The sequence below is a fragment of the Petaurus breviceps genome, unplaced genomic scaffold (genome assembly GCF_028583685.1).
Source record: "Petaurus breviceps papuanus isolate PSGF00001 unplaced genomic scaffold, PetGlider_PUasm1.0 186, whole genome shotgun sequence".
In the NCBI taxonomy this organism is placed as follows: Eukaryota; Metazoa; Chordata; class Mammalia; order Diprotodontia; family Petauridae; genus Petaurus; species Petaurus breviceps.
Window position 1 is genome coordinate 6,665,444 of NW_027185798.1, and position 14,978 is coordinate 6,680,421.

The 14,978-nt window shown below is 50.8% G+C and overlaps 2 protein-coding genes across 3 annotated transcripts in view; both read right to left on the reverse strand.

Moving 5' to 3' along the window:
• Positions 1-460: 460 nt before the first annotated feature.
• POLR2J (RNA polymerase II subunit J) lies at positions 461-5,086 on the reverse strand. Of its 2 annotated transcripts, XM_069089448.1 has the most exons (4): positions 4,931-5,086; positions 4,417-4,506; positions 1,371-1,545; positions 461-643 (listed from the first exon to the last, which is right to left on the reverse strand). In XM_069089448.1, exons 1-4 carry the CDS (start codon positions 4,981-4,983, stop codon positions 608-610), a joined length of 354 nt encoding a protein of 117 aa, XP_068945549.1. In that variant the 5' UTR covers positions 4,984-5,086; the 3' UTR covers positions 461-607. The 2 variants fall into 2 exon arrangements, with proteins under 2 accessions (XP_068945549.1, XP_068945550.1); XM_069089449.1 differs by lacking the exon at positions 4,417-4,506 and having other exon boundaries at positions 4,931-5,060.
• A 3,478-nt stretch (positions 5,087-8,564) lies between these two features.
• The window catches only part of LOC138162353 (ras GTPase-activating protein 4-like), a 47,803-nt gene continuing 41,389 nt past the window's right edge, over positions 8,565-14,978 (reverse strand). Inside the window, exons 18-21 of the mRNA XM_069089451.1 lie at positions 14,669-14,804; positions 11,556-11,676; positions 9,969-10,033; positions 8,565-9,573 (exon numbers count right to left, since the gene is read on the reverse strand). Of these exons, the coding sequence (XP_068945552.1) occupies positions 9,452-9,573; positions 9,969-10,033; positions 11,556-11,676; positions 14,669-14,804 (444 nt within the window). The 3' untranslated portion in view covers positions 8,565-9,451. The remainder of the gene's footprint in view (positions 9,574-9,968; positions 10,034-11,555; positions 11,677-14,668; positions 14,805-14,978) is intronic.

A 14,978-nucleotide genomic window follows, 5' to 3' on the forward strand; every position in this document is an offset into this window, starting at 1 on the left:
CAGGTAATAGCTTTCCTGACTTAGTGGCCAGGTCCTATACATGGCTTTAAAAACCACAGGCTTACTGGACTAGGTGTGAGCAAGATGGAGCTTGGAATCCTGATTGGCAGCTTGTCCGATGCTCTGCAGCACACCATCTATGGCAGCAAGACAGAGCGCCATCACCAATTATTCTTTCATTCTTTTTTTTTTTAGGGTAATTGGGGTTACTTGCCCAAGGTTACACAGCTAGTTTTTTTGTGTAGGTGTTAAGTGTCTGAGTCCGGAACCGACTCCGGGGCTGGCACTTTACTCACCGCGCCACCTAGCTGCCCCTATTCTTTCGTTCTAATTAAACTAATGACTCCATCTCCCTCTAATAGTCTCCAGCCCACACTGGCCAAACTATCACTGTGTGATTTCATGGCAAGCAGAATTTTGAAGATGGCTAAAAATTGCTACATGAGATACTGAAAGTGACTCGGAGGTAAGAAATACATTTATGAGGAAATTACAGGAGTAGTCCACCAAGACAAAAGCAGTAAGACAGCTTCCCCTCCTCCCCCCACATTGGATGTCAAAGGGGAGGAAGAATTTCTGTGCTCCTAATTCTATGGAAACTGCAGAACTATTCGATTCCTTCTTGTTTGTCTTTGATAGCGACCTAGAATGGAAAAAAACAAATTTAGTCAATGAGTCAGGGCTAAAATTCCTGAACAAGATGTATTAGGATCTCAAGGTAAGTTCTGGGCATACCACAATTGATGGAGTTCAAATGTTCTCTATTCTAGGAAGGGAAACAGTAATACAACACCTACACACAGGCTACTTCACAACAGTTATTTGACTGTAGGCAAGAAATCCACTAACCACAGCGTCTACTTAGACAAGTGTCTTTGGACTTGACTTTGGCCTTTCAGAGTCATTACCAACATAGCCATGAAGATATAGAGAGGAGGGAATGGGGGGGCTAAGAGCACAGTCTAATTTAGTGTCTCCACCAGGAATGACCTTCATGGGAGTGAACTTAGTTGTCCCTTATCTCAGGGGGAAGAGAAAGTCTGGGTGACTCAGAAGTGTTCTCAGGGCTGATCTTTTTATGTGGAAGGCCATCAGTTTAAGACAAAAAAAACAAAAACAACAACTGAGCCACCTGGGGCTGAAAGCACTCTGATTGAGACTACACTCAGAAAGGACATTAAAAGTCAGGCTCCAGCAGTAAGAAACAAGGGCTGTCCCTTACAGGGAACAAGCTGCCAACACGGTGGGGAAAGCATCAGAGCAACAAATCTCTGCCAGAGTCTGTTCTCAAGATAAGCCCATCCCTGTGACCACTCCCCCAACTCTAGAGCTGGCAGGGTGCTTCATGCCCACCTGCTGGCGATCCTTACCCGGAAGCGCTCCTCCAACAAGGAGAGCTCACTGATCAAATCAGTGATGGCATTAGTGAAAGCTTCCTGAGGGCTGTAATCCGGAGTGGTCTGTACACGAATGATGATTTTGTGTTCCAGTGGGTGGGGGACTTTATAGCCTGCAAACAGCACCTGAGGGTCTTTGAGTAGCTGTCTGAAACACAGAAAAGGAGACCAAGGTAAGCCCAATGAATAGATTCCCTTCCCACTGTGCACTCTCATCTGCCCTGTTCCACACAGACCCCCCTCACCTGTACAGTGAATTACTGGGTAATATAATAATCATTTTATACAATAAAACTTCAACTTTTTACAAATTTTAAAAATGCTTAGTCTACAATGTCTGTTGCTGCAATGACTTACTTTACATTACTTGGCACTGAACACGAGATTTCCAAGACATTCTTTAAATCATGGTGAAGTTGTTCTTATCACACTGATGCTAAAGACCCTGCTGCAGCCATGTCTTTCTTTCCAAGTCTAGCCATGATTATAGCCTGGAGGTTTTTACGGGGTTTAAGCCAGCCACTGATGTGTAAGATTCTCGGCCTTTTGTGACATGGTACCAGGCAGCCAAGGCTGTATGTGTATAAAGCAGGCCTCTGGAAATTTTCTGTTATTATGGAACAAGACTTTAAAGCCCACTGTAAGTTAAAAGCCCCCAGAACATCCTAGGGAGCAGATGTTTCATAGGGTGACAAGGCCCAAATCCCACAGGCTCACCCAAACTTCTGACAGTGTTTTTGCTTTAAATAACAAAGTGAGTTTTGTTGGTAAAAATTACCTTTCCCAGTCTTCAGGACTCCAAGCTCTACCTACAACAAGCATGTTTTTCCCCACAGCAGCAGATTGCTGTTGGGATTTTAGTGGTATATAGAAGTCCCAGGTGAGCAAATTCCTTTCACCAACATAAGCCAGCACCATCTCTGCCACTGAATCCAGGGCCAGCTCTGTACAGTATACTACCCTGCTGCCTCCTGGGATGGCATGGAGGAAAAACTAATGAATGCACTGACCAAGTGGAGGAAGGCTCATCTCTATCCTGTCTGCTCACTGAGCCAATCTCAGACTTCTGTCACCCCAAGTAGCCTTCCCCTTATCTCACTCTCCTCTCAGCCCCACTGGCTGGCTCCAAGAACACAGCTCCCTTCCTGCTTGGAGTATCTTTCCTTTCCTTCCCCTTCTTTGCCAGATGAATTCTTTCTTCTCTAAAGTCCAACCCAAATAGCCCCTCCCCCAGACTCCCTGACCTCATGCTGTGATGATGTGACTCAGACCTGACAGCATTGGTCTGCAGCTTTTTTTTTTTGCTTTTCAGAGGGCAATTAGGGTTAAGTGACTTGCCCAAGGTCACACAGCTAGTTTTTGTGTGTCTGAGGCCGGATTTTAACTCAGGTCCTCCTGACTCCAGGGCTGGTGCTCTATTCACTGCACCACCTAGCCACCCTGGTCTGCAGCTTTCTAATGCATTTATGTATCCTACAGTATTGTGATCTGGGGATCTCTGAGACTCTGTTAGCGTCCACAAGAGCAGGGACTGTTTCTTAGCTAAGCCTCTTAACTCTCCTGCTATCTACCAAGGCTCTATTAAATAGAACACCTGAACAAAAAAAAAAAAAAATGGAGGGGGCATGGCAGGACAATTGGGGTTAAGTGACTTGCCCAAGGTCACACGTCCAGTAAGTGTTAAGTGTCTAAAGCCAGATTTGAATTCTGGTCTTGACTCCAAGGCTGGTGTTATTCACTGTGCCACTTAGCCGCCCCACAAATATTTCTTGATTTTATATTTTTAAATATGGCTAAGGTGGAATGATGGTAACGTACTTGCCCAGTAAGCAACACAAATTAATGTAAAATTTAAAAGAAATTTACTGGGCACCAACTGTGTGCAAGGCATGAAACAGAGCAATACTGTGGGGAACAGAAAGGCATTTAACATTCCCTGTCGGAGTCCAGGAAAGATCTTCTAGAAGAGATGGATCTAAGTGGACAGAGAAGATGTGGAGAGAGTGGTGGGAGGACATAGCAAGCAAGCAGGGGGAGGCAAAGTCAAGAGGCAGGTGAATGTGCACAGCACTGGGAAGGGACCTTGAGGAAACTGGACTGACTGCTGCAAAAAGGTTTTGACACGATAAGGAGAGAAATAAGCCTAAAAAGGCAGCTATGGGGCAGCACTGAAGTAGGAACAAAAGAGATCCGTGATGGGAAATGGCTAACTATACTGCGATCCCTAAAGAGAAGTGAATTATTCTGTCTGCTATAAGAAGCAGCAACCACGACGAAAACATACAGGAAGACTCAAATAGAATGATGCAAAGTGAAGCTCGCAGAACCAGGCAAACACGATGACAACACTAGGGAAAGCACAAAATAACAGAAACCTCATGCTGTAATATTCTAATAACCAAGCTTGGCCCACAGAAAAAATGCACCTCTTTGCAGAGCGGGAAGACGGCGGATGCAGAATCTTGCATAAAAAGCCACATTTTTTTGATGTTTCGGTTAGTCTGACTGAAATGTTTTTCAGTGAGAAATAAAGATTACATTAAAAAAAAAGGTGTCAACGAAAAGTTATTTTAAATGTAGCCTACGGATCAGACCTGGTGGCTGGGTGGCACAATGGACAGTGCTGGCCCTGAACTCCAGAAATCACCTTCCTGAGTGCAAATCTGGCCTCTGGAACTTACCAGCGGTGTGACCCTGGGCAAGTCACTTAACCCGATTTGCCTCAGAAGGAAATGGCAAACCACTCCCGTATCTGCCACAAAAACCCCACAGGAGGTCACAGTTGGACAAAAATTAACAACAAAAGGGATCAGACGCTGGGGAGCCTCAAATACCAAGCCGGGAGTTTTATTCTGTGGGAATCGGAAGGTACTGAAGGGTCTGCGAAGGAAAATGGGGTAAAAGGCCCGGCGCCTCCGGACCCCCTCCTCCGGCCGCGCTGGAGGCCCCGCACACGGCCCCGGCCAAGCCTCCGGACCCCCTGTTCCGGCCCCGCTGCAGGGGCCGCGGCCGCACTTACGACTTGATGATGTTCCCCAGCGTGTGGTCCTCCTTGTTGATGGTGAACAGGCAGGCATTGGGCACTTTGGTGTCCTTGTTAATGGTGATCCTGGGGAGGGAGAGCAGACCGTGAGGGGCCGCCCGGCGCCATTTCACAGACGGGACAGCCGAGGCCCCAGGCCGGGGCCGGGACCCAAACCTCGACTCGGGGCGTTTTCATCGCGCTTTCTCACAACCCACGAGGACGGGCGTCCCCGGCTTCTTCCCTAGGCGGGACAGCCGGGTCACTGCCGGCCTCAGTTTCCTCCTCTGTAACACGGAGGTGCCACCGGCGCACGTGACGTGAGGACCCTCGTCTCCCCAGAAAGGGGCTGTCCCGGTGGGGACGCGCTAGGCAGATGAGGAAACTGAGGCCCGGGGCGGGGGCGGCCCGGAAGGACACCCCCAGTGTACGGAGGGGAAAACTGAGGCCCCTCCCGCCCAGGGTCACGCGGCAGCCCCGCTCGGCCCTCCCGCCCCGCGGCCGCGCTCACTTCTTCTCGCCCTCAAAGAGAAGGAAGGACTCGAAGGCCGGAGGCGCGTTCATCCTTCGCCGCCGCCGCTACCTCGGGCGCTTCCTGGCCGGCCAACTTCCGCTTCCGGGGCACGCCGGGAATCCGAGGGGAACTCGCGCATGCGCGTCCACGGCGGAACAGGAAGTATTGCGCTCTGCAGCCAGACGGAACAGAAAGGGAAGGAGGGAGTCAGAGAGGAAGGTCGGCACATGCGCAGCCCGGCCACCGCCCCCCCAGGGGAGGAGCTAGGAGTAGTAGATTCGCGTGCGCATGCGTGGCCGGCGTTGCATCCTTTAATCTCCGCGAGGGGGCGACGCGGCTCTAGCGCTGCCGCTGGTGGGCCCGGACTCTGACGCCGGCTGGTAAAGCGCTGGAGACGCAGGCCGGAGAGGAGGACCGGGGTTCTAATCCTCCTCTGCCACTGATTTCCTGCGTCATTTTAAGCAAATCACCATCCCTCTCTGTGCCTCGGTTTCCTCCTCAGTTAAATGGAGGGATGGGAATGGCCCTCGGAGAGCGAGACCGTGTCTCAGCGTATGCCGCATTCCTCACCCGGCGCCCCCTCCTCCTGCTTTCACTTTCACAACCTCCCCTTGAAGACCGCAGCCCCTGGCCGTTCCCTACCCCCCCCCCCCCCGTGGGTGCCCCCGTTGCCGAGGTCCCTGGCCTGAGCCTGCCGCTCCCCAACCTTCCCTCTGCCCCTCTCTGTGCCGTGGGGAAGAAAGCCAGGCTTGGACCTGAGTTCGAATCCTCGTCCAGACCTCTCCGCCTCAGGTTTCCCATCTGAAATAGCACCTGCCTCGTAGGGTTTGTTCCCGTATAACGCGGAGGCACCGGGAGGGAGGCCCAAGGCAGAGGACACTCGGTGGTCCCCGAGGGTCCCTCCCTCGGCGGTCTCGGAGGAGTCGGCCTCGGGAACCCGCGGACTCAGACACGAACGTCTGATTGAGCGCTGCTTCTCCGCATTCTCACGAATCTCACCAAACGCTGCCCAGCCACATCCTGTGTCTCAGACCTGGAAACTGACCCGTCTGGTCAATAACGCCGGTGAGAATTCTCAGGCCAGCCCAGCCACAAGCCTCTGATTGTGCAAGTTCTCCTTGCCGCCGCATCACAGGCGGTCACTGGCTGACTCCGTGTCTCCGACTCCTGCCTCCGGTCTAGACCCTTCAGCCTAGAAATGGACAGTCTCTGCCCACCCGCTTCCCAGTTCATGGGCCTTTTGGACGCTCATGAATGGACTGAATGCATTTGTAACAGTGAACCAATCAATGTTTTTTAAGCACCTCCCGTTGCTCGAGGCATTGAACCAAGCGCTTTTTATACATGTCTAATTTAGTCCTCACGGCAACCCTGTGATCAATCAATCAGTCAGCATTTATTAAGCACCTTTATGACCTCTGGACATACAAAAAAGAGGCAATGACAGTCCCTGCCCCGGAGTAGCTTCCCATCTAATTGGGGGATTTCACACACTGCAGGGATGTCGGTGAAGCAGAGGGCACACGTCCTTGAGTCCTTCAAAATTTCCAAGGACTAAATGAGCCCTATGGGCTCACTTAGACTCTTTCGGGGGGAATGGCAGTTCCATCTTCTTTCCATCCAAGCCCCTCATGGGGCTGGTCATGTCTTAGCTCTTACCACGTCCCATAACAACGTTGGTTCTGTGAGCTTTGAAATACCTCCTCCGATCACTTCTCCCTCTGCCTGACTGCTAAACCTACGTTTTGTCCTTACCAGCTTCTACCCTTCCAGCCTCAAGCACACTTCCAGGCTCCCCACCCTCTAGGCTTCCCAGGCCTCTCTTTAAAAGGTAACTGGGAAATAGTTGATGAAACAAAATGTAACTGGGAAATGTAACAAAATAAATAAAAATGCAATAAAACATAAGTCAAAGTACATTTTCAGACCAAGGCAACAGTGACCCCCAGGGATCCTTTTGCATTTGGCACAGCGTTCTGCATTCTAAACCCCCCCCCCCATCCATCCTCTCCTCCTTTGCTTTACCCCCCTGGACAAGGCTAGCCCCTCTTAGCACCATCTCTTTTCTTCTTCTTTGGGAGTTTACCCTCTCTCTTTCATCTTTGGGTTTTCGGTGCCCACTGGCTTACTTCTATGCCTACAGACAGGATGCTGTGCCCCACCCTTCATAAACCTCCTCCTGACCCTTGGTGACCTTTCGTTCTTCTGTAGGTGGAGGCAATGTCAAAGGGCATTGGGATCTCCCCAAAAAGGGGCAACCAAGGGCTGAGGCAGAAGTGATGGGAATCTTAAGGGGAGGGAAGAACTCATTTTAGCATCTGCAGCACCCAAGGACCTAAAAGGCTCATAGTTTCAATCTTAAGCAATCAGCCTAGCACAGTGCCTCGTATACAGCAGGTGCTCACTGGTTGTTGAGTATTGACAGTATATAAAGATCTCAGTTCTCAGGGAATCCCAGCAGGACATGTTTGGAGCTGCAAGGGACTTTCAAGATCATCTCCTACAAAATATTCATTTTACAGATGACAAACTGAGACCCCACAAGGGACTGGCCCAAGGTCACAAAGGTAACTGGGATTCAAACCTCTTGGCTTCTGGTTCGTGAACCAGGAAACAAACTTGAATGAGGCATTGGAGCAATTGCCCTGGCCTTTAACTAATATTCCTTCTACCCGCACAGCACACCCTTTATCCATGCCTCCCATGTCCTACCCACCCATTCCAGGTCAGGCTCAAATGCCATTTCCTCCAAGAAGTTTTCCTTGATGCCCTTTGCTAAAAGTATTCTGTCTTTCCTTTGAATTCCTTAAGGCCTCTGGTTACTGCCAAAGGCAGCTGGGTGGTACAATGGGTGGCACTCTGGGTCTAAAGTCAGGAAGAACTAGAAGACCAGAGTTCATATTGGACTTCTGATACTGTGTCACCCTGGGCAAGTCACTTAACCTCAGTTTCCCTCATCTACAAAATGGGGATAATAATAGCTCCCACCTCCCAGGGTTGTGAGGGTCAAATGAAGTAATAATTGTAAAGTCCTTAGCCTAGTACTTGGCCCATAAAAAGCACTTTAGAAATGTTAGTTGTGATTATTCCAATCCTAGCTGCGTGACCCTGGGCAAGTCATGTAACCTCAGTTTGTCTCAGTTTCCCTCATCTATAAAATGGGGATGATAATAATAGCCCCTATCTCCTAGGGTTTCTGTGAGCATCAGATGAGGTAATATTTGTAGAAAGTGCCTGGCACACAGCTGGTGCCATATAAATTGTCTCTGTCCCTTCTCTTTGCATTTGCTGCCTTTCTGTGGACAGAGACAGTTTGACTTTTGATTTTATACCCCTAACCCTTAGCACTGAGCCTCATGCAGAGGAGGCACCTACTAAAGGCTTGCCCATTGACTGACTGATGGCTCTTAACCATTCAGCCTTTGGGCTCTTTCCCTAAGCACTGCCTCCTACAGGGGTCCATTTTTTTTACCCCCCCCCCTGATCCCAAGCATCCTTCTCTGTGCCTCTCCCTATTCTATAGGTTGGTCCCTGTTCCTAGATCTCTCCCCTCCCTAGCTCTGCCTCCCCTTCGCCCTTCCCAAAAGAGAGGACCAGAGCCCCAGTCCAATATTGGTAAACGAAAGTTTATTGCAATCTGCAGTGATGCCCAGCTAAGGGGACAGGCTGCTTGGCATGGGAGGAAGTGGGGCTGCCTGACGCTTCCCACCCCTGGGGATGAGTCAGGAAGCTGGATCCAGAGTCCTGGCCCTGGGGAGCCCCAGGAGCCCCAGTTCCTCAGAGGCTGAGTGACCATGCTGGGAGTGGGGGACAGGGAGCAGAGAAGATGACAGATCTATTTTCTTCCTTCCTCAACCCCTCCCAGGGGACTTGGCTCTCCAAACTTCCTCCCTAGGATGGGAAAACAGCTGGGAGACCAGGGACACCAGTCATGGAAGGCAGCAGAGTGAGGAACACTTAGAACCACCAAGTGCTAATGAGTAATCACAGCACCCCTTTCCCTCCCCCCAGCTCCCAAGTTCCCCAACTGTGAACCTCATGGAATGTTAGAATCAAGGGTGTACTCCGAGGGGGCCAAGGGTGGGGGACAAGCGATGAGGAGGGTCTGGGGCTGCCAAGCCTGGGGACCCAGTGACCCATCCCAGGAAACCAGGGCATGGATGTCTCTGTTCCCTTCCCCAGCCAGGGGGCCTTCAGCCTCCCACTGCTTTCCTGACACCTCAGAATAGAGCCTCTGCACAGCCCAGGAACAGACTCAGGTCCCTAAAGTGCTCATGGAAATGGGGGAGGAGGGTGTGGTTTGCAGCCAAGGGCTGAGCTTTGTGCAGAAGTGAGGGCAGTGGCAGGGACCAAGGGGCCTGGTGGGTCACCTAGGCCACATACAGATCTCCAAAGCAGAGCTCCTAGGTGGCCAGCATGACAGGGAGTTTCCTGGGAATAAATAGTCCAGCAGGAGGCAGAGGATGGGATGAATGGCATCGGGGCAGGGCCTGGGCCTGAGGGGAGCAGAGCTCAGCCTCACGTCTGCAACTCCAAGAGATAGTTCTTCTCCTGGTCTGCTGTAGTCAGAGGACCAGAGCGGTGGGCATCTTCTAGGTCCTGGAGTACCTGGAACAGCTGGGTGGGGCCATCCTCAGGGGCTAGGGAAAGACCATCCCCAGAGCAGCTGGTAAGGGCCACTGAGTCCTCAGGACCTTCCATGGGGCCAGACTTCCATAGGTTCAGAGCTGGAAGGGCCCTAGGAGGCCAGCTAGTACAACCTTCCCACTTTAGAGAAGGGATAACTGAGGCCCAGGGAACTTTAAGTGATTTGCCCAAAGTCCCACAGAAACGATCATAGAAGAGACTTCAGATCTAGTTCAATTCCATTATTTTACAGATGAGGAAACTGAGGCCTTGGTGAGTGTCTCAAGTGGGATTTGAACCCAGTGCTCTGACTCTAGAATCAGAATTAATCCAACAGCCTGGGAAGGGCTGTGTTAGTTTGTCCTGGAATGGGAGGAGAGGGGTTTGGGAGGGTCTGTCGGGGGCCTACCTTCACTTTGGGCGTTGGGGATATTCCCAGCAGCCCCCAGGGCAGTCAGCTCCAGGTACTTTCCACTGATGAGGGGAAGGAAAACGGACAAGTTTAGACCAAGGGTGTGCCTTCTCTCGCTCCTGAGAGAGCCCTTGGATGACTGGCCACTGTGTGTCTGCAGTAGCATGAGGAGGGGGAGGGGGATCGTTCACAATAATCATTTTAGATTACTAATAATAATACCAGGTAACATTTATTTAACATTTTAAATTCACACAAAATCCTCAGAACCCTGGGAGGTGGAAATTATCATTTCCCCCATTTTACAGATAAGATAACTGAGGCTTTGAGAGGTCACACGCTTTGCCCTGGGTCTCGCGGCTAGTAAGGCTCAGAGATAGGATTTGAATGCAGGTCTCCTTGATCCCAGGCCCAGCACTCTACACCTTAGGCCAGCCTGTATGCTCTCCTTGGTCTTAAACCATCTCCACCATGGTTTGGTCTTGCCCTACCCAACCATCCAATCCTTCCCCCAGTGAGTCTTGATTCACTGCTTTGACCTGGGAGAGACAAGAGGATCCTGGAAAGCCTGTCCTGCTCTCATGAAGAAGCCTGTTTAAATCCAGCATTCCTTTCAAAATTTGAAAGAGGAATGAGCACCTAGATCGTCTGAAACATCAACTTATACCCCCTTCTCTGGGAAGGAAAGAGCCCTGAGTGAGAGAATTAGAATCTGAAATTTCAGATCTAGAAGGATCCAACTCCCTCTTTTAACAGGTGAAGAAACTGAGGAATATCTCTTGTGCCATTTCTCTTCATAAAAAGATGAGTCACATTCACCATACCAAGATCTGAAGGCATCAGACCATAGATTCGGAACCAGAGGGGACCTCCCAGGCTACCAAGACCAACATCTTTGTTTTACAGGAGGGGAAACTGAGGCCCAGAGAGACTAGGGGACTCACAGTCACACAGGATTTGAACTCAGTTCTTCCTGATTTCAAGCCAAGTGGTCTAGCATGGCCATCCTGGTGGTCTTACTTCTAACCACTGTCCTTGCATGGCCATAATGAGGCCCAGATAACTCATGGACCTCCAGAGTCATCTAGTCAAAGCTTCTTGGGGACTTGCCATGAGTTTCCTTCTCTCCCTCCCTTTTCTCCCCACCCCCCACTACTCTGCCCAAAGGTCTCTAGGACCCAGCACCTAGGAGAGGATCTTACTCACGGGAAACACTTCATGAATGTTGGCTAAAGTAATTAAATTGGATCAGGAAAGAAGCAAGGGCCCAGGAAGGCAAAGAAGCCAGGAGTTTGGGTTCCTTCTGACTACCAGGTGTAGGGGAAGGAGAGGTGGTCGTTAGGCTCCCTGCTCTGGGGGCTCCCTGCTCTGGGGGCTCCCTACTCTGGGGGCTCCCTACTCTGAGGGCTCCCTGCTCTGGTAGCTCCCTGCTCTGGGGGCTCCCTGCTCTGGAGGCACCCTGCTCTGGAGGCTCCCTGCTCTGGGGGCGCCCTCTTCGGGGGGCCTCCTGCTCTGGGGGCTCCCTGCTCTGGGGGTGCCCTCTTGGCCAGGACTGGGGAGGGAGGTCACAGACGCCCTTCTCACCGCATTGTGTCTTGGATGCCCAACAAATGTCTATAGATTAGCTGTGCTTCCAGATCCGGGTCCAGGGGATCATTCCACTCTTGCAGGGTCACCCGATTTCGGGTTTTGTCACAGCCCAGACCTACGAGACAGGAAAGACAAGGTGTCCCCCATGAGAGGGAACAGGAGGGAAGCTGGAATAGCAAAGTTTAATATACTAGGCACTAATGGGGGCTTTGTCCTGCCAGGGCCAGTGGGTGGGATGAAGATGAGGTCCTGGGAGCAGAAACCAATAGATATTGCAGCCCCAGGATTTATAATCCCACCAGCTGGATAGGGCAGCCCCCTCTGGGACTCAGAAGGAACCTAAAGGCAAAACCTCCCTCCTTCCATAAAATCAGGGAAATTCACACAGAGCAGGGGCTCCTAACCTGGGGCCTGTGAACTTAAGCAAAAATATATTTTAAAAACTTTTATTGTTGTTCAGTCCTGTCTGACTCTTCCTGAACCTATTTCGAGGATTTTTTTTTGGCAAAGATACTGGAGTGGTTTGTCATTTCCTTCTCCAGCTCATTTTACAAATAAGGAAACTGAGGCAGAAAGGGTAAAATGACTTGCCTAGGGTCACACAACTACTAAGTGGCTGAAGTTGGATTTGAACTCAGTGCTTCCTGATTTCAGGTCCTGTGCTCTGTCCACTGTGCCACCTACCGGCCCATTTTGAAAACTCTAAACATAATTAGTTTCCTTTGTAATCTGGTTTATTTTATGCATTTAAAGTCATTATTCTGTAGCAGCAAGCACCCCAAGCGTCCTCAGGGTTTGCCACCACCACAGGTTCTTGGATCTGCTTTGATAAAGGAAAGCAACTCAAAATGGGTTAACAAGCTTACTTTAATCAGTCAGACATATATCGTTTACCTTGTTCAGGGGAAATGGTCAGCACCCCGAACTTCAAAGTATACAGGCAGAATTATCAAGACAGAAACAGATCAAGTAGACAGCTTTCCAAACTGTCCAACCATTATATCCATACCCAGTCAACATCTGGGTTTCCACATCTGGGTTTTTCAAAGCCGGGGGACTCTCAACAACGGCTTCCCAGAATTCAGATCAAATCACAGAACACTTCTCAAAGTGAGTCCCAAAACAAAGCTACACATCAGGGCTTATATAGCCTTCTCCTGGCTCAGAGAATGTAACAACCTTATTGACTCACTGGCCAATCAAGAAGTATCTACTGAAAAACAAGCCTCCCTCCCCAGGCTTCAGGTGCACTTTAGCCTAGGGGCAGGGAAGATCTTCCAAATTTGCATTCCCATTACATATTCTGAGAAGGGATCCTTAGGCTTCACCAGACCCACACAAAGAGGTTAAGAACTCCAGATACAAAGAAAGGCAGACAAGCACATGAGTGGGTCTATAGGGAGGAAAAGATTGCTGGCAGCCTCAGTGGTTACAGCGCTCTTTCTAGAGTCCTGAATTCAAATCCAGCCTAAGATCCTTATTAGCTGTGTGATCCTGAGCAACTCACTTAGACTCTGCTTGCCTCAGTTTCCCCATCTGTAAAATGGGGATAATAATAGCACTCAACTCACAAAACTGTCATAAAGATCACATGATAATTGTACAGTACTTAGTGCAAAGCCTGGTTCTTAATAACTTCTAGTAAACCTCCTTTCCTTCCTCAGGAGGGCACAGCCCCAGCCCATGAGCAGGCCAGCTGACTCCCAGGGAGGACCAGAGGTGAGATAGAAATAGCCAAAAGCAATGGTTATTAAGTTTAGAATAAAAATAGCCAACAAACCGAACTCCCCATGAGTCATTCCTTAGCCCCCACATCCCTACAAGCACATGGATTTCTGTAGCCCAGAGAAATGAGCTGCCAGCCAATAACAGGTGGGCACATTGGCACTGCCCTTGGCAGGGCTCTGCCCCTAACTGACTGTGTGAGGTTGAATGAGGCACATCCCTGCTCTGGACTTAGTTTTTTCATCTGTAAAATGGACAGGTTGGACCGGGTGATTGCTAAGGACTCTTTCAGGGCTGAAGGGTCAGGACTTTCTTGGAGAATAGTCTGGTTCTCCTTTTGCAATGCCTCAGGTCCCATCCTGCCTTCCCCACATGGGTGAGTGCCGGGCATCCTGTACAGACAGGGCTTGTGGCTGCTTTTCTGTCTGAGGAGGCTGGATTACCTTCTCTTGCTCTGCAAGGGTACATGCCCCTGGCATTTCCGATAATGAAGCCAGTTCTCCTCTAGGCATCGCAAGGACACTTAGGTCAGCCCTGTTCCTTTCGTGAACTGAATTAACTAGAACTGGCAGGTGAGGACATGATGAAGCCCAGCCCCCAGGTCCAGAAGCCATCACAGCCTCTGAAACTCTATCTGCCTCTAGAAAAAGGGGGGAAAGCCAAGAGGGGTGAATGGGCAGGCATGACCATGGCCTCTGTTTGATGGATGGCGGACCCAAAGGTCCAAGGAGTTCAATAATTTGCTTAGGATCACACAGAAAAAGCCACAAGAGCAGCAGGGCTCCTCGCCCCTAATGTGGCGCTCTCTCCATGACCCCACAATTTGTTGCAGGCGTTGGAAGTCGTGAGACTTCTTGGATGCTGTCATCCTAAGGGGGAACAGGGACCTGGCACCAGGCTAACAGCACAGAAGACACCCTTGGGTGCCTCAGGGGTCTGGGGTCCCGACGGAGAAGGAACAGTTCTCACCCAGGAACCCATCCCTTCTGCTTCTCTACAGAGGAGGAAACCAAGGTCCGGGGGACCAGGGTAGGAAGTGGCTCCCATCACCCCAGGCCCACAGTGGAGTTCCATTTCCATCTCAGTCAATGCTCCTTCTCCTTCCATCAAGGTCTATCTAAGGTGCCACCTCCTCCATGAAGTCCTCCCTGATCTCCCCTGCCCACTCCAACCAGGTGACCATGGTCTGTCACTCCCTCCTCAGAATCTGCCTAGCCCCTAGCCTAGGGTTGTCTTTGTCCCATCTCTGTCCCTGGGTGCCCTTTAAACTCTCTGCCGGGGTTTATGTCACCAACAGGCACATCCGTTCATTCGCGCTGAGCAGGGCACCCCAGGATCTCTCTCCCCAGGCCCCCAGTCTCCCCCAGGCCAAGCCCTCCTACTTGTCTTTTCCTTCTGGTGGCAGCAGCTCCACTTTTCTCCTCGGAAGATGCCGGGGTGGTAGGAGCCCAGCATACCCTGGTTGTTGAAGCAGACTTTGCGCAGGGCAGACAGCCATTGGTTCAGCTCATTCACACACTGTAACACAGGCCAACGCCAGGAGCTCGCGATGGGGACCCGCGAGCCTGGCCCTTGATGAAGCTCCCCAGAGGAGGGAGAGAGGGAGGGAGGGAGAGAGACAGACAGACAGAGACAGAGAAAGAGAGAGACAGAGACAGGGAGGGAAAGAGAGACAGAGAGAGGGAGAGAGAG